At 38.8% G+C, this 25506-nt stretch overlaps 2 protein-coding genes across 9 annotated transcripts; one reads left to right on the top strand and one right to left on the bottom strand.

Moving 5' to 3' along the window:
* Positions 1 to 5202: 5202 nt before the first annotated feature.
* Positions 5203 to 14461, top strand: LOC126368380 (polycomb protein Sfmbt). Of its 2 annotated transcripts, none has more exons than XM_050012333.1 (10): positions 5203 to 5626; positions 6030 to 6250; positions 6710 to 6940; positions 7290 to 7462; positions 7659 to 7797; positions 7950 to 8425; positions 8978 to 9179; positions 9823 to 10000; positions 10758 to 10960; positions 11385 to 14461. In XM_050012333.1, the coding sequence occupies exons 1-10, from the start codon at positions 5512 to 5514 to the stop codon at positions 11766 to 11768; spliced, it is 2322 nt and encodes a 773-aa protein (XP_049868290.1). In that variant the 5' UTR covers positions 5203 to 5511; the 3' UTR covers positions 11769 to 14461. The 2 variants fall into 2 exon arrangements, with proteins under 2 accessions (XP_049868290.1, XP_049868291.1); XM_050012334.1 differs by having other exon boundaries at positions 5499 to 5626; positions 6016 to 6250.
* A 386-nt stretch (positions 14462 to 14847) lies between these two features.
* LOC126368372 (protein fuzzy homolog) lies at positions 14848 to 25373 on the bottom strand. 7 transcript variants are annotated; one of them, XM_050012312.1, is made up of 10 exons: positions 25212 to 25352; positions 20603 to 20758; positions 19687 to 19985; positions 19211 to 19332; positions 18754 to 19027; positions 17984 to 18181; positions 17163 to 17362; positions 16407 to 16585; positions 15883 to 16012; positions 14848 to 15025 (listed from the first exon to the last, which is right to left on the bottom strand). In XM_050012312.1, the coding sequence occupies exons 3-10, from the start codon at positions 19762 to 19764 to the stop codon at positions 14968 to 14970; spliced, it is 1239 nt and encodes a 412-aa protein (XP_049868269.1). In that variant the 5' UTR covers positions 19765 to 19985; positions 20603 to 20758; positions 25212 to 25352; the 3' UTR covers positions 14848 to 14967. The 7 variants fall into 7 exon arrangements, 6 of the variants coding, with proteins under 6 accessions (XP_049868269.1, XP_049868267.1, XP_049868270.1 ...); XM_050012310.1 differs by lacking the exon at positions 20603 to 20758; XM_050012313.1 differs by lacking the exon at positions 20603 to 20758 and having other exon boundaries at positions 25297 to 25347.
* Positions 25374 to 25506: the final 133 nt, after the last annotated feature.

Raw genomic sequence — 25506 nt, 5'->3', positions numbered from 1 at the left:
AAGGCGCGCTCTTCGATGGTCTGCAGTTAATTTCGGCCCATTTACTGGCTTATGCGGTACCAGTCCACGATCCTTCAACCTTCTTCTAATTGTAGAGTCACTTACAGCCACCCTTCGTACAACACGAAGCCGCTGCTGCAGTTGAAAAGCGTTAAGGCGTCGATTTCTTAAAGAAGTTGTTACAATAAATCGATCATCTCGCTCAGAAGTGACCCGATTCCTGCCAGATCCTGAACGGCGCGTGAACAAACCAGTCTCCCGATAACGTTTATAGACTCTATGAACAGATGACAGGCTTAGATGCAGTCTTGCAGCCACAACACGCTGACTAAGGCCAGAATCCAGCAATGCCACAACTTGGGCGGCTTCTGTGGGCGAAGTATCCATACGTTTTAGAAAAAAACCTTTTTTCAGACGTCCCAAAGTCACAGTATTGAAATAAAAAACAAAAAGTTTAAGGATAGGCGCCAATTTTTAGTTTTTAAACGCTAAATGTACTCCAACCCTAAACACACATTTGTCTCAAAACAGTGATTCATTTCGTTTATAAGATAAACAAATGAAATTCTAATTTTGAATTTAGAATTTTCGCTTATTACTGTAATGGCCAAACTGCCAGCTATACATTTATGTATTTTTTTTTCATCGTATGAATTCTTTTTTGTGTTAAATTCGGACAGAAACAATGAAAACGGAAGTGTTTCGATTTTTTTGATGAGAAGTGTATATAAATATGCTCTTATAAAAGTAATTATAAAATATTAAAATAAACTGTTTCAAATGTGTAAATTTAATTACCTACTGAAATGACTGGACTTTCATTTTATTTTGTATTATATTATATGGCCAGGTTTCAAGACTTAACCCATGTCGGGTGATGGTTTATTAACCAATCTATTATCACATAACCAATCCTTATTAGTCTTGTAAAAATAATTATAGAATATTTTCAGTTGCCAGCGAAATTGTGTTATTCCTGACTTTGGGTCATATGGACTGGGCAATTATGATTTTGGGTTCTTTCTGACAAAAAGAGTCTAGTATGAGGGAATGGTTTGTTAACCAATCCATTATCTACATAACCAATCCTTGTTAATCTACCGGTCAATTTATACAAAAATGTAGAATATCTTCAATTGCCTGTCTTCTCGGGTATTTTCCTGGCTTACGGATTGGGCAACCATATCTGACTTAAGATTTGTATCAAAAATTGTCTTATAACAAATGGTTCTAATTTAATTACCCCACAAAGGATTGTGCACGGGACTGAGTTTATGTATTATTGTAAACGTGAACAGCTGGTAAGCATGGCTCCTGTCCACAAACTTTAAGTCCTGACAAACATTTTGATAAAACAACTTTCAAACCTCCAGACTTTTTTTTATAAACTGTTTATTAGGATATACTAACATACTGTGATAAAAGTTAACGGCTCTTCGTTTGTTCGTACATTTATTTAAACGTATAAAAATAGAATAAAAAACAAACGAGGTTACCAACAAGCCTGTTTGACACCGTTTCTCTCGCTATATCTTAATAGAGTACATTCCTACTGCGTGTAAACGTAGCACAACCACAAATAATAGATTGATCAATTAACCAATAGGCGACGAGCGAGATCGGCCAATAGGAGGAAGTGTACACGGAATATTTGGATGGGCTTTATCACCTTGTGTCGCTTTTGTCCAAGGTGTTAATTCGCAGCCACGGAATGTACGCGATGATAATCCGTGTACATATGGTCACGGAATATTTGGATGTACATTACTCGGTTGGGCTTTATCATGGTCGTGCATTACAGTTTCCCTTATAAAATGGTAATTTTCTGGCCATAACTTTGTTTTGTTTCTTTTTTTTATCCGTCAAATGGAAGGCAAGCAAGAAATTACAGACTTTGCAGCCAATCGGCCAAGTTGGGCGGATCTTCGTACATTTGTGGACAAAGTATTTTCCTTACCTTATTCTATGCTATGCCAATAGATCATTACCGTTAACTCACAAAATATTCTAGAATCTTTTTGTAAATATACAGTTACATAATTATGATAAATAATACTTGAGTTAGAAACATAAGTTCGTAAGTTCTAAGTGGATATGCAAAAAGACAACACATTCCGTTGTACCGATATATTTTTTTACATAAAGTTTCTGGTAATTATTACAGATTATCTGTTCATACACGGTTCTTACCCATCCGTGCCACCCTTTGTCCGGCGAGCTAGGCCAACGGACTCGGCAAACCGGCCGGCGACTCTCGTCTTGCGCGATACTGAAATCCTTACAAAAATCTTTCGCCCGTGGATGTTACTTAGACGACCTGACTTGACTAGGACTCAGTTGTCGTTCTGACCTTTTGAGATTTTTTTTATATGGTTTTTGACAAAATATGAATTTTAAAAACCGTTATAAAAGCACGTAAGCACTTTGGTCCTTGCTCACGGCCGATTCAGTCTCACAGAAAAAGTTTTCGACCTGTAGGCGACGGGGGTAATGTCAACCGCCTCTCTCGCACACTAGCATCTCTACTTGGTCTGTGCCAAAGGGTCTGTGCGCACAGCACACTCAACTTCAACCACAATCACGATCCGCTATGTTATGTTATGGCAATGACAACACAGTCACAGACTAATAAGAGATACTACGTATCCAACGTATCAGATGAGACGAATATCTCTAGTACTTACGTTTTGTTTTTAAATAATCGAATTTCACTTGGCAAATGTCGACACGTCAAGTGGCCTAATGTACAGGAGTGGAATGTTCAAAAGATAGGGTCTTGTTAACGGGATCGGTATTATTCTACAGATTTTATTTCGACTTTGAAACAAGTAGTAATAATAATAATAAGTAGACGCCATAGTCCCCCATAGCCCCAGTATCCTGGTCCACTAACCCCAACCCAATAGCGCAGTTCCCTTTGTTCCCATAATCTGCAATAGTTCTACATGAACCAGGGATTGTCTTTGAGTGCACTCCCATAGTGCATACAGGGATAATCACGGGTTGGTGTCACACCGCATTTAGATTAAATTGTCTGGGGCCTCTACGTGTTGGCTTCGGCCCTACGCACGCCTTCCAAAAGTTCGGGACTCCATAAGCCCGAGATATGAAAACGACATACATAATAATAATAATAAATAACCAATAACAACTCTTGGCTACGGCTCGTACCACCTCTACCTCTTCCGAGAGATTAAAATATAAAAAAATCGATTGTTTGCTAAAATAACTTAAATAACACAGGTGAATATATAAAAAACATACAGAGTTACTTAACAATAACAAAACGATATTATAAAAATAAAATAATATAATATTGTGAAGCCAAAAAAAGTTAATATGATAATTTCGTTAAATTTATTTCTATATGACGTCTTGGGTCCCAATTTGTAAATCGTTCGAATGGCTCGCTTTTGCAAAACAAAAATGCTGTTGACATTTGCAGCATGGCCCAACATGCTGTACGACATTCAAAGACCTTGTATAGAATAGACGGATAATATTTTAGAGTGACGATCAAACTATCACAGCTCTCTTTCTTCCCTATGGCAACAATCTCTGTGGAAAAAAGAAACAAACATAGACAAACACCGCTGTCTAGAACGTCAGTGTTTACCGTTTTGAGATGTTGTGGTAGTCAGCTGGATACCAAACCTGCCGTTAGTTTTTTGGTGTTTTGGGACATTATTTTAACTTTTTATATAAACAATCTGTGAAATAGTTATTCATTATGAACCATGGCTTGCGTAGCTATTGGTTGTGAGAGTAGAATGGGTGTTATAATGGAGAACGATCAAACAATGTCTCACCATGGGTAAGTTATCGACCACATAATACATGTTTGTGTGCAAGAAATACATTACGTGGTCTGGTTTTTGTAAAGTTTATTGAGCCCTAAGCACGATGCAGACGCATATTTTCAGCAAAGCCGTCACATTTGTACAAATAATTGATTTCACATTTTACGTTAATCAGCTTTGACAGATCATGTACCCAAAGTATTATAAGTAGTGTTGTCCTTTGATATCGATAACATAATATTATGTTTGAATGTAACATCTACATGTTGCGTTATTCTATTCACGTTTAATTTATTTTTCGACCTGTTTCCGATTTGGATGAAGATTACATAAAGATATTGTATTTTCCAGATTTCCTAAATATCCTAATTTACGAAACAAGAAATTAAGAAACAATTAGATTCAGACCATGAAACGAGATAATTCTCTCTTCTGAAGGACGCCTTCTCCTTATTTAAGCCTGTGCTAATTACATTTCGATGTATCTTGCTTTCTATCGAGCAGGATACCAAACAAAAATATTACATAGAGATGCAGTACCAACAATATTCACTCACATATCTCACATATGGTGAGTTTAAGTTTAGTTATAAGTTTATAGATAAATTTGCAGCTATTTCGTTTTTGTATTCTACATTAGCATGAAAAAAATATTTCAATACAATACAAATATTCTCTATTGCACAAAATAATTAGTATGTCAGTTAAATATAGTAGTAGTCGTATTAAAATGATACTATAGTATATGTGGACTAGATGGACCGTCCTCGACCTCCTCGGCCATAACACCTTGCGAAATGACATAGATTAAAAAATGATAAATTGACTTTTAACAAGTTTGTCCATGATAATTACGTTGAATAAGTGGTTCTGAATCTGTCACCGCAACGTACGGTTCTTCTTAGGTATCTTTCTATCAGGGTACAAATAGGTATCGTTTTAACTAATTTACTTGTGGTTCTACCCACCCAGGTATGGATACTAGGTCGTTATTTCTGTATTTAATTAATCATTCAATTTGTAATGTATATTTTTTTAGATCTTGGACTAACATGAAATATTTAGCCAATAATAATGTCGATAAAGACATGGAACGGCACTAGTGGTTCTGATACAAAAACATATACTATAGGTACGTTTCTATAACAAACCCGCTACACGAGTACAAAAGACGTTACGACGATAGTATATTTATCTCTTTTTAACTTATGACGGCTCACATGAGTGCGAAAGACAAAACCTATGTTTTTCTTTCGTCTTAAATATGCTCCGTCTATTCTATACAAGGTCTTTGACGACATTACATTACATGCCAAATTCAATTTCACCCCGCCTGTTACAAAAATATTTATGGAAGTCGGTAGTCTGATACGTGGTATCTTCTTATTAGTTTGTGGTAGTTTAGTTCTTATTCGTGTGCCAAAACAACTAACGCTACATGTAAAAAAAAAATCGCAATAAACTTTGATGCTTGCGTGCGTGCAGTGCAGTGCTAAAGATTTTGCGATAGATACCTACAATTTACCAATCAAAATCATTTTTAGATCATTAAACAATTAAGATTAACTATAATATATATGCACATATTCCTTGGATATCAGAAGAACCGTGCAGAATCTATCTGTGAAGCGTAATATTAATTATAAGAAATGACCATTGCAGTGTTTACAACAACTGTGTTCGATTTTCTTTTGATGCCTTGCATTAAAACATGGCTTTTTACGATGCCGGCGCTGATGTAAATGCAAATAACGTTTCTGGTTCACCTGAAGAACAAAATCTTGTCGACGATCTCACTATAGTTCCATTGGAAAAGGATGGTTTTGGTAAGTGTCTTGGCTGTGCTGCTGTGTTTAGAATCCATCGTGTTAAAATAGATTAACAGCCGGTCGCAATGCAAAGAACTTATCATTCTCCTATAATGTAGCTTATACTTTATTTACATACACAAGATCACGCCTGTGATCCTTAATGCGGTGTGTAGATACCACAAGTGACCAGAATTTAACTTACAGCTACTTTTGTTATGAATTGTTATGAAGATCATAATCTCTGTTTATGCTGTAATGATTAATCTTCGAGAGGAGGCCTATACTCAGCAGTAGGTGGAAATAGGCTGAATATATAAGTAAATAATCTTATTTTTTTTAAATATGATCACTACAAAATTCATCCTCATCTTTTCACTTATTGATTCTTTTTTACTCTATAACAGAGCTGTGATTTCAGCATTATGTGAATTTTGTGGACGTGTTGGTCGTCGCAGTGGTTTCTACAGAAAAAACAATAATTTCTGTTCACCACAATGCCAGACGAGTAGTGTGAGGAAGAAGCACCGTTACACGTGGAAGTTCAAACTCATGGAGAGCACAGAGCATATGGCAGGCATGATTCCGTTGGAACCACTGCCACAGCTGCAACAGTGGCAAGCCACACTTCATGATTTACAGGTTGTTGTTATTCAGTATACAGTTTTACAATGATTTAATGGTAAATTCTAGATTTAGGACTTCAGCAATAAATATATTCCAGCAGACTTAAGTTTTGTTTGGGACTGTCTAATGTGTTATTAGGTTCATACATTAATCTATACTTCTCATTCTCATAGAAATAAAAGTAAATGAATTGAAGAACTCATAATTATTATTAACAATGTTAAGTGAATTTTCTAAAATACCTTCTAGGACATTTTTTTACTTAGTCTTGCATGCTCTGGATGGCAACCGCACCGCGCGGCGCGAATTATATCGAGGGTTTCGACTAATAATAGACACAACAAATGCTATCTACGTGGATATACATCTTACGGCTATTGGTCCAAGCTCTCGATATAAATTGACGCCATTGCTGTGCCGCGAGGGCTGTGATTAAAGAAAATTGTAACTAAATATAATTTGTATTTTTACCAGGCTGGCCCAATCAAGCAATCTGCAGCTGTGGTTGCCAACAGTTACGAATGGAAAGATGAGCTGTTCGGATGTGACTTCCTAGCAGCCCCAGTTAGCTTGTTCAAACATGCACCCTTACATGAAATGTGGGACAGCACATTTGAAGGCATGAAGGTAGAAGTGAAGAATACGGACTGTGACAACTTTTCGGAGAAGTTGAGTGACTATTTTTGGGTAGCTTCTGTTTTGAAGGTGATTGATTTCATTATTATTATAGGCTTTTACCTATTCACATCATAACATTTTTCACTCTTACTAGGCAGTGTAACTATCTATAAGTAGGTTACTTAGTTACTTAGTTCCGCTCCATTCCTTCCTACTCTGTGTGTGCTAACCTTCTTCAGTCCTTGAGTAGATTAGATAGCCTTGTCTTCTTTATTAATGGTCTGCCTCTAGTTACGTATAGTTTCATGTCTCTATGGCACCACGCGTCTTAAGTACTTTGTTTCTTTTTTGACATTATTTAGTTATCCAAATCGGGCCTGAACCTGTATGATTTATAATTTTAAATTGCATCATTTAGAATAACTTTATACACCAGGTGAAAGGCTACATGGGGCTGCTCCGATACGAGGGTTTTGGGAGTGATGACTCTAAGGATTTCTGGGTGAACCTGTGTTGTTCAGAGGTGCACCCTGTAGGCTGGTGTGCCACACGCGGCAAGCCGCTCATACCACCGCGAAGCATTGAAGACAAGTACACAGATTGGAAGAAGTAAGTAAAGTTTTAAATACAGAGGCTTGATGCTACATGCATGAAATTCCAAAATGATACTAGGTATGTACTACTGAACCAGAATATTTTTTCCGATGGAGTATGAACCTAAATAGATATAATATGCTACGACTCCAATGAACATCAAATATATCAGTATAAAGAGATAGCTGTATTTATGTTTTTGAATTTCCAGGTTCCTAGTCAAGCAGCTAACAGGAGCAAGGACCCTGCCAGCTAATTTTTATTCAAAATTGAATGACAGTCTAGTATCAAGATTTTCCATCGGCTCCATCATGGAGGTTGTCGATAAAAATAGGATTTCACAAGTTAAGGTAATTGTAATTTATCTTCTTTCTTATTTGTCGCACTCTGATTCACGTAAATGAGAACACATAATGAATGGGTCTAGTTCAATAATCAAAAGATAAACCAATAACTTAAATTAATGTCATAATTTATTTTATAAAATTTCTTCATATTTCAGGTTGCAAGTGTTTGCGAAATAATTGGAAAGAGGTTGCATATCAAATACTATGACAGCTCACCTGAAGACAATGGGTTTTGGTGTCACGAAGACTCGCCATTGATACATCCAGTCGGATGGGCGTTCAGAGTTGGTCATCCTTTAGATGCGCCGCAAAGTTACTGCCAGAGAGTGGCTGCGGGCCGCCTGTTGCCTAATGATACGACCCAGGAGATGTTTTTCAAATACCCTTCAAATGAACCCCCATTGTTTTCTGAGGGACTAAAGTTAGAAGCGATTGATCCATTGAACCTTTCAGCCATTTGTGCAGCTACGGTGATGCAGATATTGAATGAGGGGTATATGATGATAAGAATAGATTGTTACCCTGCCGATGCCACAGGCGCAGATTGGTTTTGCTACCATCAAAGGTCACCGTGTATATTTCCTGTTGGATTTGCCTTGGCCAACAATATACCTCTCGTGCCTCCGTCTGGGTAAGATTTTAATCTCTAATTACTAATAATTTGATTTTAATTTTTATATATGCTAAATAAAACTAGAAGAAATTTTTATTCAACGGAAGATAGATCTTCATCTTCTTCTAACCCTGGTGTCAGGGTTACTTTTGAGCTGCCAAAGGCCCTGACATGGCTCATGTAATGACTACTTACTTACATCAGTAAGTAGTAACCAGGACCAACGGCTTAACGTGCCTTCCGAAGCACGGATCATCTTACTTTCGGATAATCTGGTGATCAGCCAGTAATGTCCTAACCAAACTAGGGACCACAAAGTATTTTTTGTGATATGTCCCCACCAGGAATCGAACCCGGGCCCTCCAGATCGTGAGCCCAACGCTTAACCACGGAGGTCGTTAGGTCTTTAGGAAGATAGATGAGAGATCTGTTGACGCCATCTGGTGATATGTCGAAGTCACGTAGTCTGTACATGAGCCATAGGGACCTCATGCTCGAGAGCCCAAAGCTCAACTAGCGGGCCACGGAGGCCGTCACACGAATGTTGACGAATGGTATTCGGATATACAGGATTACGCCAGAAGAGTTCCATTGGGAGAGGTATCTATCAATGAGTGGGAGCCGCGCGGCCGGGCGGAGTGTGTTCGCGGCGCGCGGCCACGTGGTATCACACGGTTTCGTGGCGGGAATGCGGCTGGAGTGTGCCGACCTTATGGACCCGCGCCTCGTGTGCGTCGCTACCATCGCCAGGGTCGTTTCCGACTTGCTCAAGGTGGGTGCCTTTACTTATCTCTTGGGCCTTCATATCTTTATCAGCGCTATACTGCACTCAGCATAATATCATCTATCACAGATAGTATAGAATACCTATATCACTTTTGTACAAGTTTTCTTCTTGTAAATGTCCTGTACAACCGGTGGATGCGGAGAGTTCTATTATGTATGTCATCATCATCATCAGCCCATTAACGTCCCCACTGCTGGGGCACGGGCCTTCCCTATAGATGGATAGGGAGATCGGGCCTTAAACCACCACGCGGGCCCAGTGCGGATTGGTGGTTATTAACGACTGCTAATGCAGCCGAGACCAACGGCTTAACGTGCCTTCCGAAGCACGGAGGAGCTCGAGATGAAAACTTTTTTGTTTTTTGTGGTCACCCATCCTATGACCGGCCTCTGCGAAAGTTGCTTTACGTCAACAATCGCAGACCGAGCGCGTTTACCGCTGCGCCACCGAGCTCCTCATTATGTATGTATTATTCATTATTTACTGCACCTATCAGCAGTGGAGCAGCGTGGTGGAGTAAGCTCCATACCCCCTATGTTGTTTGAGGGGAGGCCTGTGCCCAGCAGTCAGATATATAATATATAAGCTATTTATTATTATCTATGTAGATATGTGTTTACCATTGTAGGTACACTTCGACGGGTGGGGCGCGGAGTATGACCAGTGGTTGTGGGCGCACAGCACGGACATGTACCCGGTGGGGTGGTGCCGCGCGGTGGGCCACCGGCTGGAGGGCCCACTGCAGCCGCCGCCGCGCCAACCGCGCAAGCCGCCCGCCAAGCCCAGCAGGCGACGGCGGAGACCACGTGAGTACTATGACAAACTCGGGTGGAGACGCTTTATCGCGTCTATTTCTCTGACTAATTACCACACCCCGGCCACTTACTACAAAAAATCTTTAACACCGACACTATACATTGACGTTATCATAAAATAAATAGGTAAACCTAGCTCAGCCGCTGGTGGGGAGCTGAGAGTTGCCGTTCTATACATAGTATTGTTCCTTATTGTGTGCTGTTCAATCCTATTGACAATAACGGAGAATTATGTTTTACAAAACTTATCGAAAAACCACATTGTTCTAGGCGCACTTCTTGAATAACGCGCCAGGTAAGATGATGCTACAAACATCTCATTCTTACCGACTGACGCTTAATTGCGAGTGAAACAGTCCGCACGCACTCTTTCTTAGCGGCTTATGGCTATTTAAAACTAAGGTAAAACCCACAGGGGATAAGGTCGGCGCTCAATACGATTTGTTTCGTGGTGCCGAATTACCGTTCTACGCAGTTTGATTGAAATTATTGTTGTCACATGCGAGTACCCATTGCAACGGGAGTGAAAGAGACAACAGCAAAGTATCCATAAGAATATTAATAATAAAGAATATTAATAATATTATCCATAGGTGTTAGTAGACCATGTTAGCAGCGATTGGTCACACGGCATAAAGGTAACACGGGGGTCATAACATAACCCAGTGCTTTCAGAATGAGCCATCCATTCTTTCAGCCACGATTCTTAGAAGACTACAGATATTTATGTCTTTTTTTTATTTTACAGCGCCGAAAGTAGTGCCTCAACCTCTGAATTCAACTGAAGACAGTTCTCAGAACTCCGATATGGGTGAGGCCAAGAGCTTGTCGCCACCGACGAGCGTGTCTGAGGTGTCAAATGACGAGCCCCGCGCGCCGCTAGAACCCATCAAAATGGAAGTCGACGACGACAAAAACGGAAACGGAATCGAACATAGATCCGAAGAATCGGTAAGTTGCATTAGGTCTCAACACCATGGACACCGCCACCACATGCCACGGCGACATGGCACCGTCTACAGCCATGGTCCCAATTGTAAGTGTTTATTCTATTATGAATGAGAGTTAACTGCTACCGTGTTTTAGTGGTCAGAGCGCTCTGAAGGATAAGGTAAGGTCCCAAGGAGGTTCGATCACAAATCACCACGTAATGTAAAAAGTATATTGCATAAAAGTAACAAATGAGTTTTAGAATAGTTAGGTAGAGCAGTAGGTAGAGTAATAGCTTTCCAATTCACAGCATTGTGTTGGCTCACCACCTGTCATGATGGTCTAACAGAAACCTTGGTGAGGTGTGGGTACTTAGTTCATCTAGCGATAGACGTAGCTTTATTGGGATATTCTCGTGAGCTTATGTAACATCATATTGTTTCAGAATCCTCCGTTAGAAACGGATCCGTCGGAAGAGTATGAAATGCCCGAAGAATCGTCAACGGAGCGCTCAGAAGCATTGGAATCCGACAAGGTTATACCTAGACTAGTCAACACCACTGTGCCCTTAGAAGTCCTCAATACAGTCGACCCAGAGAACTGGACGACGGCAGACGTGGCCAAGTTCTTAACGGTCAACGACTGCCAACCATATTGCATCAATTTCGCCAACATAACAGGCCCAATGATGCTCCAATTATCTAAGGACGAAATCATAGAACTCCTAGAAATGAAAGTAGGCCCTTCGCTGAAAATATTCGACCTCATACAACAGCTCAAATGCAAAATAAAACAGCCTCAGTGCAGACTGTTGGCTAGTTTCAAGTAGCTCCATAAATTTCTTCCTTGTGTGTTGGTAAAACTGGAATATTGGAACGCAATATTATAGTAAAAGGGACCTACGATAATACGACCACGGAATGGAAGAAAGAGGTTGGAAACTGGCAATGTATATTTTATGTGATAGGCTGCAATTTTATCATTACTTTTCGTAAGATACTGCATACGAAAGTACTTTTATGATAAATAGCCGATCGTACTAAAGTTTTTAGCATTCCTGTGATAAGGAGGGATCTCCTTGCGTGATAGTCTATATTTGATTTTTTGCTCTGCAAGATATAATGCACAATATCACGGAGCTCCGTGCGGAAGAGTGAAGTGCAAAGTTGAAGTTTGAACTATTTGCTCATACTTGTATGGCGCTCACTTGGCCCTTCCAACTACTTTTTTCTATTACGTGATAAGGACAGATTTTTGCTGGAAGACTGTCTAGTCTTCTGGCATCTACCAGCCCTCGTAGCATGATGCTCGGATATCGTGGGTAGAAGTGACTATATATAAATAAATACAAATCTACACACTACACCCGCCTATTTTAGTACAGCCATTGTAGAAGGCATTTTTAACTTATAAGATTTGTACATTAATTTTGAAGCTTTGCGTGATCTTCGATTTTATTGCTATCTTATGCCGCGAGTTATATTCGTTTTATTTAGGAGTTTTATCGATTTGGTTTTTAAACTTTCTTCTATTATTTGTCTGTAATCGGTTGATGTTTTGGCCTGAGCGTTATTTCACAGTTGGCTCTGCCGTTATGCACGGCGATATGGCTCACCACCTACCACGTTGGTCTAACAGCAAGCATGTGTACATATTTGATTCATCTTGTGATGGATGTACCTCTGACTATATTAATTCGGAATACATAGTCGTGAGCTTATTATATTTTATTAGACTATCGGATCTAAGAAGTGATCGAGTTTTGTAAAGAGAATAATGTAAGCGTATAACATTGATCACTTCGTTGGGTAAGAAAAGAGCGATTTCTTTTTAAATATATATTTTCAATTATTAAAAACAGTCGCGAATGAACAGACCCTACGGTGTTTCAGCATTCGATGCAAGCCCGAGAATGACGGATCCGAACGTGGTCGTAGAACAGTTGCATGGCAGTTTTTACGCACTACATTCGATGTCCGCCATCACGGACTCTGAATGTAGTGCAGAAACTCCCTTGATGGTCTTAAACCTCTTGTGTTATAGCATGGTGAGTAGGACAACTGTCAGTATAGTATTTTTCTCTCTTTTGTTGTGACAGTTGTCGTCTCTTTCGCACTAGGCTGTACGGTCACGAGCATTAATATGTATACACTTTGGTACCATGTCACATTAACTTTTTTGACAAATTGAACTGTAAGTCTCACTAAATGTCAAATATGTTAGTGCGACAGAGTCCTAAAGTGGGTACATTATATTGCTCATGACTGTACTGTACCGTTCTGCTGTCACTACATGCTAGAGAGAATTATAGGCAATGGTGTCGATTCAGGCAACGACAAACTTAATTTGACAGGACTAGGTGCATCTCTTTCTTGTACGTATTGTAAGTGAAGGTCAGCAACAATTTATAGTTGTCAGACTAAAATTAGGTTAAGTTTGTGTCCGCCCGAATAGGCACCAGTATTATATTTCAATATTGCGCCTAAGCCAGAACAAATGATAAAACCTCATACGAGAGGCAACAGAAGTTAATGGCTGCTTTTCGTTGTCACATACTTAATATAAGTTAAGGATGTTTGCAGTTGTTTTATCTTTATCTATGAATTAAATTGTGTTATGGTAATGTTTACAAGAGATGAAAATAATGAAATGGTTCGTATTTATCATTGGCAATAAGTATGCTGATATTCTAACTTTTAATAGCTCATTTATCAAGTCTGACAGACGATTTTACCTTTGTTAGAATTTAAAAAGAAAAAATGACTATAATAAACAACATCACAAAAATGGAATTAATAATAATGTAAACGGATTCTAAAATGGACAATTACAAAACGGTGTATAAAATTAGGAACTAGTTTTCAACAGACATGTTATTATCAAATAAAATGTAATTAGCTTTACGTATTTTGTGATACCAACCGTATAAAAGTAATAATGTTATGGTGCTTAGTGAATGACGGTTTGATGGGCTTTTCTGGTTCATTTCTAGCCAACATTCTCTCTGATATTTCGTAGTTTTACATATGTCGTTGGATAGTTACAAAAACGTAAGTCAAGAATATGGCCGGGGTAAAAGTTCGTAAAGATATTCACAACTTTTCTATGTTTATGATACGTCAACTTTCGTTATTTATTTATAAATTTATCAAAGATGCTTTAGTGCCGGTGTTACAATACCATTCGGTTTCGGGGCAAAGCTTCATCGGTTATAAAGGTAACTGCTTATCACCTTATAGTGAAAACCTCGCAACGGATACGCTTGGTTCAATCTTAGTTAGATAAAGTTCGTAGTCTCGTTTTTAACCCTATATTTGTATATGTCTCATTTGATTTCAGAAGAATGAGTGGTCATAGCTTAGCTTATTAAGCTGTTCTCTGGAAGGACACTACCTGAAACTTTGCTCTTAACAAAGTGATCATAGTAGATACAGATTGCAGATATAGCAAGCATAAAGAAATAACCAGGAATAAAAATAGCCTGTGCGTTTCAAGGTTTGTTGAAGAAAATCACAACAGAAAGTGTTTTGGCAATTGCTTACCGGGTTTTTTCACTACACGGCGACGTTTTGTAACTATCCTACAAAATATTCAAGGGCAACCACCGTCAAAAGCATTTGCAATGAACTTATTTGACAAATCAAATTATTTTACACTCAAATGTTTTTTAAATGCATCCGACAAACACCAATCATAAAACCATCATATATTTTATATTAATAGGTCTAAATAAATCATGTTATTTATTAATTTCAACACTTAGATGACAAATCACAACTGATGGTATGGGAATGTAAATGAAATGTGTATATTTAGTATACAAATTTGCCTTTTTAGTGACTTACCTTTTGAACTCCAGATAAACATTGTGTTAGAGTTTGAACATTCTGGTAATAAAAGCGATAAAATTAAAAATTTGTTTTATTTCATTACCTTATATAAGTATAATAATATTGATAATATTAATTCAGAAAAGTCTTGGACGGAATTGGTAGCATACATTGACGTTTATAAGTAGGTATCACAGGTTACCAATAAATATCTTTGTTCGTAATCAGATCTTGTAGTGTCCGACTGGTTATCAATCTGTAACAAACACAAAATTAGTAAAACTCAAGATAATAATAAAAATTGTGTCTCATAGGTAATAGAATAAGACTGCATTTACTAGTTTCCTAGGTCAAAGATAAATTACGAAAATCTGATTACTAAATAAAGATATCTAAAAGTGACAAAAAACGTTTATTCTATTTAATATATTTACGATTTTTTATAATGAAAAATGTAATAAGTACAACATTTTGTCACGTTTTTCTATGACGTCACAGGTTGCTTTCATACAAATTCCATAGTAATTTCATGTTTTGACGTTTAGTAAAAAGTAACTGAAGTGATTTGACTAGTTGGAAACTACCCTACATCAGATAAATTATTGACAGATAGAATTCTATCTTATGATTGGCTAAACATACGTACATGTATAAACTCACGCCTATTACCCACCGGGGTAAACAGTGATTATGGAATTTCATTAGCTTCAATCTTGACACACTTCATTGGCTAAACTATCAAATAATGTACAAGAGTTGTCAGTTTCAAAAAATCACATTTCTATATAATCAATATAGAGACCGAGTTATACGATTAGGGTCTAAAACATATTTATCAGCACTTCATCGCTCATTCCTAGATTTCTATCCTTTTCTGTTACTCAGAACTGTTATATACAAGAGCGAGAGAAAGCAACTGCACGCGGCGGAATCGACGAGGCGATAGCGCGCGTCAGCCAGCACGCTATAGCATGCTGTCTCTGGATAGGGTATCGGACAGTGATTGGTAGTGATGGGCGAATGTGAATGATATATTCGAATGACCATTCGAATGGACATGTATTCGAATTCCTCCCTTATGTCATGTAAATTAGTTAAGTTAGGCCAGCTTACCTCATAGTATGTGTAGGCACACTAGAAGAATAAAGGACGCAACATAGGAGGTTTCCAGACCTTTGAGCATGGCAGTTATGATATTCAGAGCACCAATATGTCTCGCATAGACCTACCAAATCGTCAGCCTCTGAAAAGATAAAATTGTGTGTGAGTTTATGTACTTATGTATAAGTTTATGAAACATAAAAACATTAATTCATTTTGAAAGTTTTGGAACTAGGTCTTTCTTGTAATCTCCAATTTTTTGTTAGTTATACCAAGGTTAAACCTGTCATATTCTTCTCCGCCGAAAAGGACAGAAAATTACCTGAATAACTTAAAATTAGGAGGTGTCTGCTGGAATCAGCACCAATATTAAGTCGGACAAACTTAATTTTAACTTAGTTTGACAGCTCTAACAATAGTGTCGTCCCTCATTTACAATAAGTGCGAGACAGAGATAGAACTAATTTTAGAACTGGCAAATTCATTTTAAGTTGGTGTCTGCCAGAATCAGTTCCAACAACTGACCAATTCATTACCTCTATTATGTTCATCGTTGAGTCGTAGCTCCGGCGCCAAGTGTCTAGCCGTGGTGACGTAAAATGTTCTTAATATATCCAAGCGGTGTGCTCCAGACATTGTTTTCCCTTTCTGACTGGGAGCGTGCAGATGACGAGAGAAGACGCACCGTCTCCCTTTGATGTTTACTAATAAAACGCTGTAATAACAGTGTACATTTTAAAACTTTTTTTAGCATAAAATTCTAATCCAATCTAGCCCCACTGCTAGGCAAAGGCTTCCCTTGTCTCTTTCCATTTTTCGCGGTCCTGTGCCTACCGAGGTCTACCACAACGTCTCTAAGCGTCATACGGCACCCAATGAATGACGATCCATTGCTCACCGTTCAGGGTGCATGCGACAAACATGTCCTGTCCGGTCCAATCCCATTTAAGTCTGACAGCTTTACGTCCCTCATCAGCGATTCCAGTTTGTGAAATAAAATTATTTTTTACAATATTACTCTTATCTCCATCATACGAAACAAATCAGTTTCGTGAATAGAGATACGAGTGTTTGATTATTTTAGTGATGCGATTGCTCCGTAGTACTCCATATGGAACACGCTCTGCAACGGATAATATCTTTTAGAGCACTGTGGTCTAAACGTTCATTCGCATTCATAGGTGGACACAAAGGGAACCGACGATTCAGTGGCTACGCATTGATTTACGGACGTCCTCTTTATAGAGATCGATTAAAAATTATGTTGAATATTGTTAACATCCATAACTTACCTCAGCACACAGTTCTCAAACGCAATGCTCATAGGGAAGTTCCTTGGGTACACGAGTTTGGCCTCTTTAATGGTCTGTGCATACCCCTCCCAGCAATGGAGAACTATTTCATCGATCTCGGACAACGTCGGCGTCGCGCCGCACACCACCAGAATGTACACGTCTGCTAACAGCTTGCAAGTCACTGCTCTGAAGGCTACCTAGAAACAAGTTGAAACGTAAATAGCCAGTGTTCAATTTCAAAGCCTTTTATTTAACTAAACACTTAGAACAATGATAAAATATTTAAATATAATTCTTAAGAGCTAACAGTCCCCTGTGTAGTCTGTCCTTTCGACACAAAAGCCTCCTCTAGTGATTTCCATGTATCTTTATTTCTTGCTCTTCCTAGCCATAGTGGGCCCAAAATAGCCAGTGTTACCGACATGCAATCTTGAGAGTTCAAGGCTAGAGTGAATAGGAATTTGCTAGGTATACGTGCGCGGTTTTACGACAGAACGTCACTTACCAATATCTGAGACAGTGGTTAAACAAGAGAGCACTGGATCCTTGGTTATTATGTAAGAATATGGAGTTGCATATAGCTGGCTAATAAATGGTAAATAATGGGATAAAAAACACCACAACAACAAACAATACAGAAAAGATGGTGAAACATGCTTCCCCTTCTGATTAATTCGTAGAAAAGTATACATACATACATAAACAGCCTATATACGTCCCACTGCTGGGCACAGGCCTCCCCTCAATCAACCGGAGGGGGTCAGAAAAGTATAAATATATTAAATTAGCTGTTAATGATTATTTTACCATCAACTTACATTAGGACTCATATGGGGGAGATAAACTGGAGTGTCTCTTAAGGGTGCTCCATCCTGGGCAGTGGCCAGTAGTAGCATAAGACGGGCTTCTCTTGGGTCCAACTCACAGAAGTCAGAGCTTGTGGCCACCAGGTGACCATGGATGCTTAGACATGCCCAACGACCGGTCACACTCTCGGCGTAATGGTCAAGTGCTTGCTGAAAAATGTAACAAATTATCTACCACAAAATATATTATAATTACTTGTCTATTTTTATTTTTTTATTTACCTGACAGAGGGCAGCAGTAACTGTCAGTACTATTCAGAGGCGGAGGACAGGAGTCCTAGTATGGCTTTGTAATAGACTACTCTGGGCGCCATCCCACTCATGTCAGACAGAGTACTGCGGGGCGGAAGGCAAGAGGGAAACCACTGCCCTATTTTTCCCTAAAAAAGTAGCATGGAGAATGCTGCACCGACAAGAGCGTGGCTCTTAAATTGATGATGGTCTATTTCATTGTTTCAATTAGTACAGGCCAAGATTAATCAGATGGGGTATAAACAGTAAAAGTTCACTATGTATCTATGATTTCTATTCTCTTTCTTTTGTATTTTTCATAATCATGCATGTTCTAGCTTTTAGTTTGTTTTTTTTCCTGGCTATAATCTGCAATCAGTATGTATCTTCTTTTTTCTGTTTACTATGAGCAGATTTGTTATAAGTGTCAGTGTCTTTTGGTTTGTAATGATAATTTAATTTCAAGCAACTGACTATTTATCTTAAATTACCTGTAACTGTTGTGCTTGTGGACATAAGACACTCTGTATAAGATCCAACACCAATGTAGGCAGTGGACTGGCGACTGCATTCGGGTCAAGTGATTCTAGCAAATAGTCCAATATTGGGTAACACTGTCTCAAGTCACGTTTGATCTGGTCAATGTTCTTCAGATTCTCCAACTCTTTCTTGCCAATGCAGAATATCATCACATCATGAACGCAGGAGAGAAGCAGTTCAAGGTCACATTCTAGGCCACCTGTGGCAATCCCGATGAGGGTTACACTGAAATTTAAAAACAGATGAAAATCAAAAAAGTTAACAAATGAAAATTGAATTTGAAAATGGATATTAAAAAAAATTCAGTGTAATTAATATTACAAATAAAATTTTAGCAGATAATTAAGAATAATTTGTTACTTATTAAGAGATAGATACTAGTCAAAATAAAATTAAAAAACTTATTACCTTTTACTATATTCTTTCCAAAGAATGTTTCCATTTTCTACTCGTGTACTGACAAGTGATGAGTTGTGACATTTGCTGAACATATTAATGCTGTGCAGAGATGCTATAGTTGAAAATTGGACCTGCAACATAGATAATTATGACTAACATTAACCCATATAAGACAATCCGAACATTCCGAACAGACCTCCTCTCAAACAAGATGATGTCCTCTACTAAAACTTGGGGCAAAATTGTACTTATGTTGTATACAAGTCACAATTATACCATTTTTTATATAATTCTAAGCAATTCTCTGATTTTTCATACAAACGCAAGGAATAAGATTATAATGTTAGTTTTGCTATGTATTTAGTCAATAACCTGGTTTATATATTCACCGTTAAATTATTATGTAGCAAAAATGGCAATTTTCCTTTAAATCATCCTAAAATACATAAAAAATAAGATAAAATTTAGCCAGAAGTTACACTTACCCCATCGTTGCTACCTCGTTTCCTTGAAAATATCGGTACGCCACTTTCTGTGGCCACAGCTATAATGATAACAGACATCTTTACAAATATTATAGATACACTAATTTATTATAAATTACATCATTTCGTCAGCGAAATAAGCAAATTAACTTCAACTTCAACTTTATGGTTAATGGCAACCGGTCGTCGTATAGTAGACAACCATTACTGCCAGAGTCAAGTATAGAAAAGACACTTGTCCATAGAGAATGTCTGATAAATTTATCCAAAGTCAATTCCAGGGATAAGTATTGTATTACCTGAAATAGGAAAACACGATATTAAGCACACAGACAGACAAAACAAAACGTCACAAATGCACACTTAATAACAGTAATTTAATATTTGGTCAGTATAACAGATAATTATAATTTAATGTCACATCTATGAATATATTTACAAAATAGTCTAATGAAAGGCGTGTTAGTGAATAAAAGCAGGGATTTCATATTGATGGGCCTGGGAATTTTCGATGGCAGGATATCATACAAAGAAATAGGTTGTAAGGGGCAGTTGAAGAAAATGTGATCTGTGGAGCCTTCTTCAGTTCCGCAGTCACACATGGGAGAATTTCGTATCTTCAGTTTAAATAAATTTAGTGGGGTGCACGCGTGGCCGATACGGAGCCGGCATATAACCGATGTGGTTTGTTTGTCCGCCGAGCGATAACGGAAAAACCATGGTTTTGAGGGAATTTCAGGTTGGATATCTCCGTAGTACCGCCCTTTTACTTGCTTGGAACGATCCCAACTTTTTTGCCAAGCTTTATTTAAATCTACTTTCGCCATACACGCGAGATCAAGCGCGTAAAACTGATAATGATCGGCACATCCGGACGTTATTGCTTCCCTAGCAAATGAATCAACTACTTCATTACCTCTGATTCCCGTATGGCTTGGTATCCAGGCAATGACTACTTCAATGTTATTAATGTGGCAATCATATAAGATTTCTCTGACTTGTAAGATTAAAGGTGATTTAGAAATGGAGGTAAATTGGTTTGAGTCGATTGCATAAAGACAGCTCAAAGAATCTGAAAAGATAATAGTTTTTTGGAAGTTATGGGCACGTATAAATTTAACAGCTTCTAATAGAGCAACAGCTTCGCCTGTGAACACGGTACATATTGGAGGACATTTGAAGCTTAAAAGGGTTGAGTACTTTGGTGCCCAGACAGCGGCACCAACCCGTCCATCATCTGCCTTTGAAGCGTCTGTATAAAGATGCAACCAATCATTATATGCACTATTAATTTTGTCATCAAAGATAGCATTTGCACCAGGTGAGTCCTTTAATATTCCAAAACTGAGCATGATATTCGGTTTAAAAAGGAGAGAATCAAATGAAGTCAAGAAAAGAGGGTTTATATTTGTTTGAAAGCATTTATACTCAAGGGCCTTAAATTTTTGGAGACTCTTAATAAGACATGGATGTTCTTTATGGAACCAATAATTGTTGCGTGGGATAATAGATGAGAGAAGTTCTAGCTTTGGTAATAAAGGGTGATTGTTATACTGAATAACTTTAGAAAAATATCTGTCAGCGAGATAAGATCTACGAGTGTCTAGAGGGGGATCTAAGGCTTCTACTTGAAGGGCATTTGTGGGAGAACTTTTCATTGCACCCAGAATAATCCTCAGGCACTGATATTGGACTTTATCTAAAGTTCTTAACGCAGTTTTATTGCAAGGCTCCAAAACAAGAGACCCATAATCAAAAATTGAACGGACAATAGCATTATAGACTAGTTTTTGAGAGTAGGGGTGAGAACCCCACCATACACCTGATAGGGAGCGTAAAATATTAATGTTTTTTTCGCATTTGTCTACGATATAATTTAGATGGTCTTTGCCTGACATAGTTTTGTCCAAATATATCCCCAAAAATTTTACACCTTGGCAGACAGGGATTTGTTCGCCCGCAAAGGATATGTCAACGTCCGGAAAAGATCTTTTTCTAGTAAATACAACCGCGGAACTCTTCCCTACAGACAGGGACAGGCCATGATCTGACAGCCAATCTTCGAGGTATAAGAGAGCTTGGTTAAGTTTGGTAGTTGCCTCTTCTAACGAGTCAGACGAAACATATAAGACTAAATCGTCAGCATACTGGAGGACATTGCAAAAAGAATTAACACATAGTTCTAGGTCGTAAGTATAAAGGCTGTAAAGCAGGGGACTAAGAACAGAACCCTGCGGTAAACCTCTCCATACACGCCTTGGTTCCAGAAGGGAACCTTGAACGCGAACCTGTATTGATCTCTCCATCAACAAGTTACATACGAAATATGCTAGCCTCACAGGGATACTCAGATTGAGCAGTTTCTGCCTGAGAACTGGAAGCAGGACATTGTCATAGGCAGCGGAGATATCAAGGAATACTCCCACTAAGAACTGGTTGTTGGAGAGGGCAATTCTAATGTCTGTGGTTAGAATAGCTATACTATCAGTGGTGCTCAAACCTTTACGGAACCCATACTGAGTTTTAGCTAAAATATTCTTACTTTCAACAAACCACTCCAACCTTCTTTTTAACATATGTTCCATGGTCTTGCAAAGGGTTGATGAAAGAGCAATAGGTCTGTAGGAAGAGCATTTCGAAGGGTTTTTCCCTGGTTTTAAAATTGGGATAATTATCTGGTTTTTCCAAGACTCTGGAACAAAAGCTGTTTCAAAAAATTTGTTAACTATTGAAAGGAATAAAGATTTTGTAAATTGGCCAGATTTTTTAAGAAAGGAATATGGGATACCGTCTATACCAGGTGATGAGTCCCTAAGGGATTGAAGGGATGATAGAAGCTCTACCATAGAAAATGGATCATTGAGTGAGTGATGAGGAAAAGCAGAAGGGTATGGCGAAGATAAGCAGTCATGGTTAGCAGCCGAGAAAGGAGCCAGGTTGTTTGTGAATTCATGTATCCATTTTGAATAATCATTCGAGTCGCAACTACGACCAGAAAAAGAACCCCTAAAACGTTTTATGGATCTCCATAACAAGGAAGGAGGAGTCCGAGGGGAAAGAGACTGGCAGAATCGGACCCATGAGGACCGTTTCTTTTTTTTGAAAAAACGTTTGGCAACTGCTGAAATTTTTTTTAAAAGCAGATAGTTCTCTATGGTCATCGTAAGGCAGTAGTTAATTTCTGCCTCTTTACGGCGTTTGTACATATCAGAACAATGAACATCCCACCAAGGGGGAGACACTTTACTACCAATCTTAGACTTTTTAATTGGGATGTTATTGTTTGCAGCTTTACAAATGCCTTCAACAAAAAGGTTATAGCCTTCCTCAACGTTGGAATTATTGATGAGAGGGACAGAATGAGAGTTGGCATCAGCCTCAATAGAATAATTATCCCAATTTGCGCGAGACAGACGATATTTTAATAAGGGTTCGAAAGACCTGAGGGAAGGGGATGGTTGGTCAAACGAAATAACAATAACGTAGTGATCGCTTCCAAATTTCTCTTGTAGGATTTGCCAAGAGATCATAGATCTAATATCCGGTGAGCACATAGATAGGTCAACAGCGCTGACTCTGCGGTCCGGAGCAGTATATCTCGTTGGAGAGCCATCGTTAAGGAGGCAAAGATTCCTGGAGTCCATCAAGTCGACCAGATCACAGCCGATGGGGTCATAATCAGGACCACCCCATATTAAATGTGACATGTTAAAATCCCCTACAATAATAACAGGTCCAGAGACGTGGGAGAAAATTGACTCAATGTCCGAGATTGAAATTACACTGGGATTAGGAATATAAATGCAAATAATGGTTACATTTTGGATTTTGGCAGCAATGGCATTGATACCTGTTATAGTTGGAAGAGGAATACGGGAGTACGTAAATGTAGATTTAATAAACAATGCAACACCAGCATATCCATCAGCTCTGTCATCCCGGAGACAGGAGAAGCCCGGTAGCCTAAAATAGGATCCCGGTATAAACCAAGTCTCCGAGATAGCAAAGACTCCTGGATCGTGAGAATTAATCATGAGTAAGGCTTCATGTTTCTTAGGACGTAGACTCTGAGCGTTCCACTGAATAATTTTGAATTTTGTTAATAACATTTGACAAGTCTCCTAACAAATTGGCAACGTGGGACGGTGGTGAAAAATCACTATATCTATTCAATATATTGACAAGCATTGACACTAAAAGGTCCAACAGATTATCTCCTCTCGGTGTAGGAGAGTTATTTAAACAAACCCCATTATTAGGGGCTGGTGGATCTCTATCTGAAATTAAGGCCTGATGGGCTACACGATCATATCCCGGACTCGAGGGAGCTCTTGGGCGCACTACCGGAGTAAAAACTGTTTTCCGATAACTTGATTGGCTGTGAGGCTGTGAGTATGATATAAATCTATGGGGTGATGGAGGAGATTGTGGAGGAGCTACTGGGGCAAACAAAGTTTTTGCCACGTCAGCATACGCACGGCGAACCGGTGGCACCTTAGCTGAGGCCTCTGGGAAGGAGATGTTCTCTTGAGCCATAGTAATTTTAATTACTTTTTGTCGACCAAGCTCTGGGCAAGATTTACTTGTGGCAAAGTGTCTACCTAAACAAAGTAAACAAGTAGCATTTGCCTCTGGAACGGAACAGTTGTTCCCAGCGTGAGGTTGGGCGCATCGGAAGCACCTAGGTTTATTGGAGCGACAGGCGTTGGCAATGTGTCCAAATCGACAACAATTGTGGCATTGAATGGTGGGTAGCTCGTACACTTCCACTGGAAGTGAAGTATAAAAACAGAAAATTTTTTGAGGGAGTGTTTGACCCGTAAATGTAACAACAACAGTGCCTGTAGGGACCCATTCATTATTACCATCTTTTGAGACTTTCCGGTTTAGTCTACGGACTTTACAAATGTGGCCACAGCCATCTGGGAGTTCAACATTGTCCACAAACTCAGATAAACTCCAGTCTGTTGGAACACCACGGATAATTCCCATCCTTGTGATATTATAGGTAGGTATAATGGCAGAGAATCTACTTGACTCTAACAAGGGGTTTGTCAGGAAGTTATTTGCCGCCTCTGGGGACAAGAACTCAATGGAAATGCGGTTGCGACCCGCCAACTTAACTCCATTTCGTGCAACATCAGTGACTTTTGCATGAGTTAATAACTTGCCAAATTGGATTGGGCTAATGGTGGTACCTGCTTTGGGGTGAGTTTCCTGACGAGATACATGGACAATGAAGGGACCGTCGTCATTATCAGTGTATTTTTTCGAGTCGGCGAAGCTTTCATGAACCCAAATGTTTTGCAGTGAGTCAGATGGAGAATTTTTAGTTTTTTTGGGGATATCAATATTAGTGTCTAAATCGTCTCGGCGTTTACGGCTTGGAGGCGGCATATCAGCCATCTCTACTTCCTGGCCAGAACAGTCACTATCCTGCACGCGAGCACATGGGTCCGGTGGTTTAGGTGGAATCGACGACATCGTCGACGATACCTGGCATTAAATAAGCACAAAACACTTACCCAACACCAATGGACAGAACAAATACGATTAAACAATGCAAAGGGGAGAATAATACACAATTAACACAAAAATTTTGAGACAAACTCAGAACTCGTGTGCAATCCTTCTCTTCTCCTAACGCAGTCCTAAGCAAGCAAATTAAAGTTCGCAACAATAACAACTTTTTGACGTTTTGAAGTTTACTTTTTTTTACATTGCATTCGGTTCATTCCATTTTGATAACTTGTCAATAACTTGTAGCGGCAAAATTACACATTTATTGTTCTGTCATAAATAATTAATACGAAGTGGTGT

Source organism: Pectinophora gossypiella, chromosome 7, assembly GCF_024362695.1.
Source record: "Pectinophora gossypiella chromosome 7, ilPecGoss1.1, whole genome shotgun sequence".
NCBI classification, from domain to species: Eukaryota; Metazoa; Arthropoda; class Insecta; order Lepidoptera; family Gelechiidae; genus Pectinophora; species Pectinophora gossypiella.
The sequence above is the reverse complement of the archived record's forward strand: the minus strand, read 5'-3'. Positions and strand labels throughout refer to the sequence as shown.

Excerpts from the sequence above, each read along its gene's own strand:
- LOC126368380 (XM_050012333.1), top strand. The coding sequence starts at position 5,512 with ATGGCTTTTTACGATGCCGGCGCTGATGTAAATGCAAATAACGTTTCT. Across the intron at positions 5,627-6,029 it reads ATTGGAAAAGGATGGTTTTG|CATTATGTGAATTTTGTGGA; the intron begins GTAAGTGTCTTG and ends CTGTGATTTCAG. Across the intron at positions 6,251-6,709 it reads CCACACTTCATGATTTACAG|GCTGGCCCAATCAAGCAATC; the intron begins GTTGTTGTTATT and ends TATTTTTACCAG.
- LOC126368372 (XM_050012307.1), bottom strand. The coding sequence starts at position 23,795 with ATGTTATTAACAAAATTCAAAATTATTCAGTGGAACGCTCAGAGTCTA. Across the intron at positions 19,986-20,602 it reads AAGCCATACGGGAATCAGAG|GTAATACAATACTTATCCCT; the intron begins GTAATGAAGTAG and ends TTCCTATTTCAG.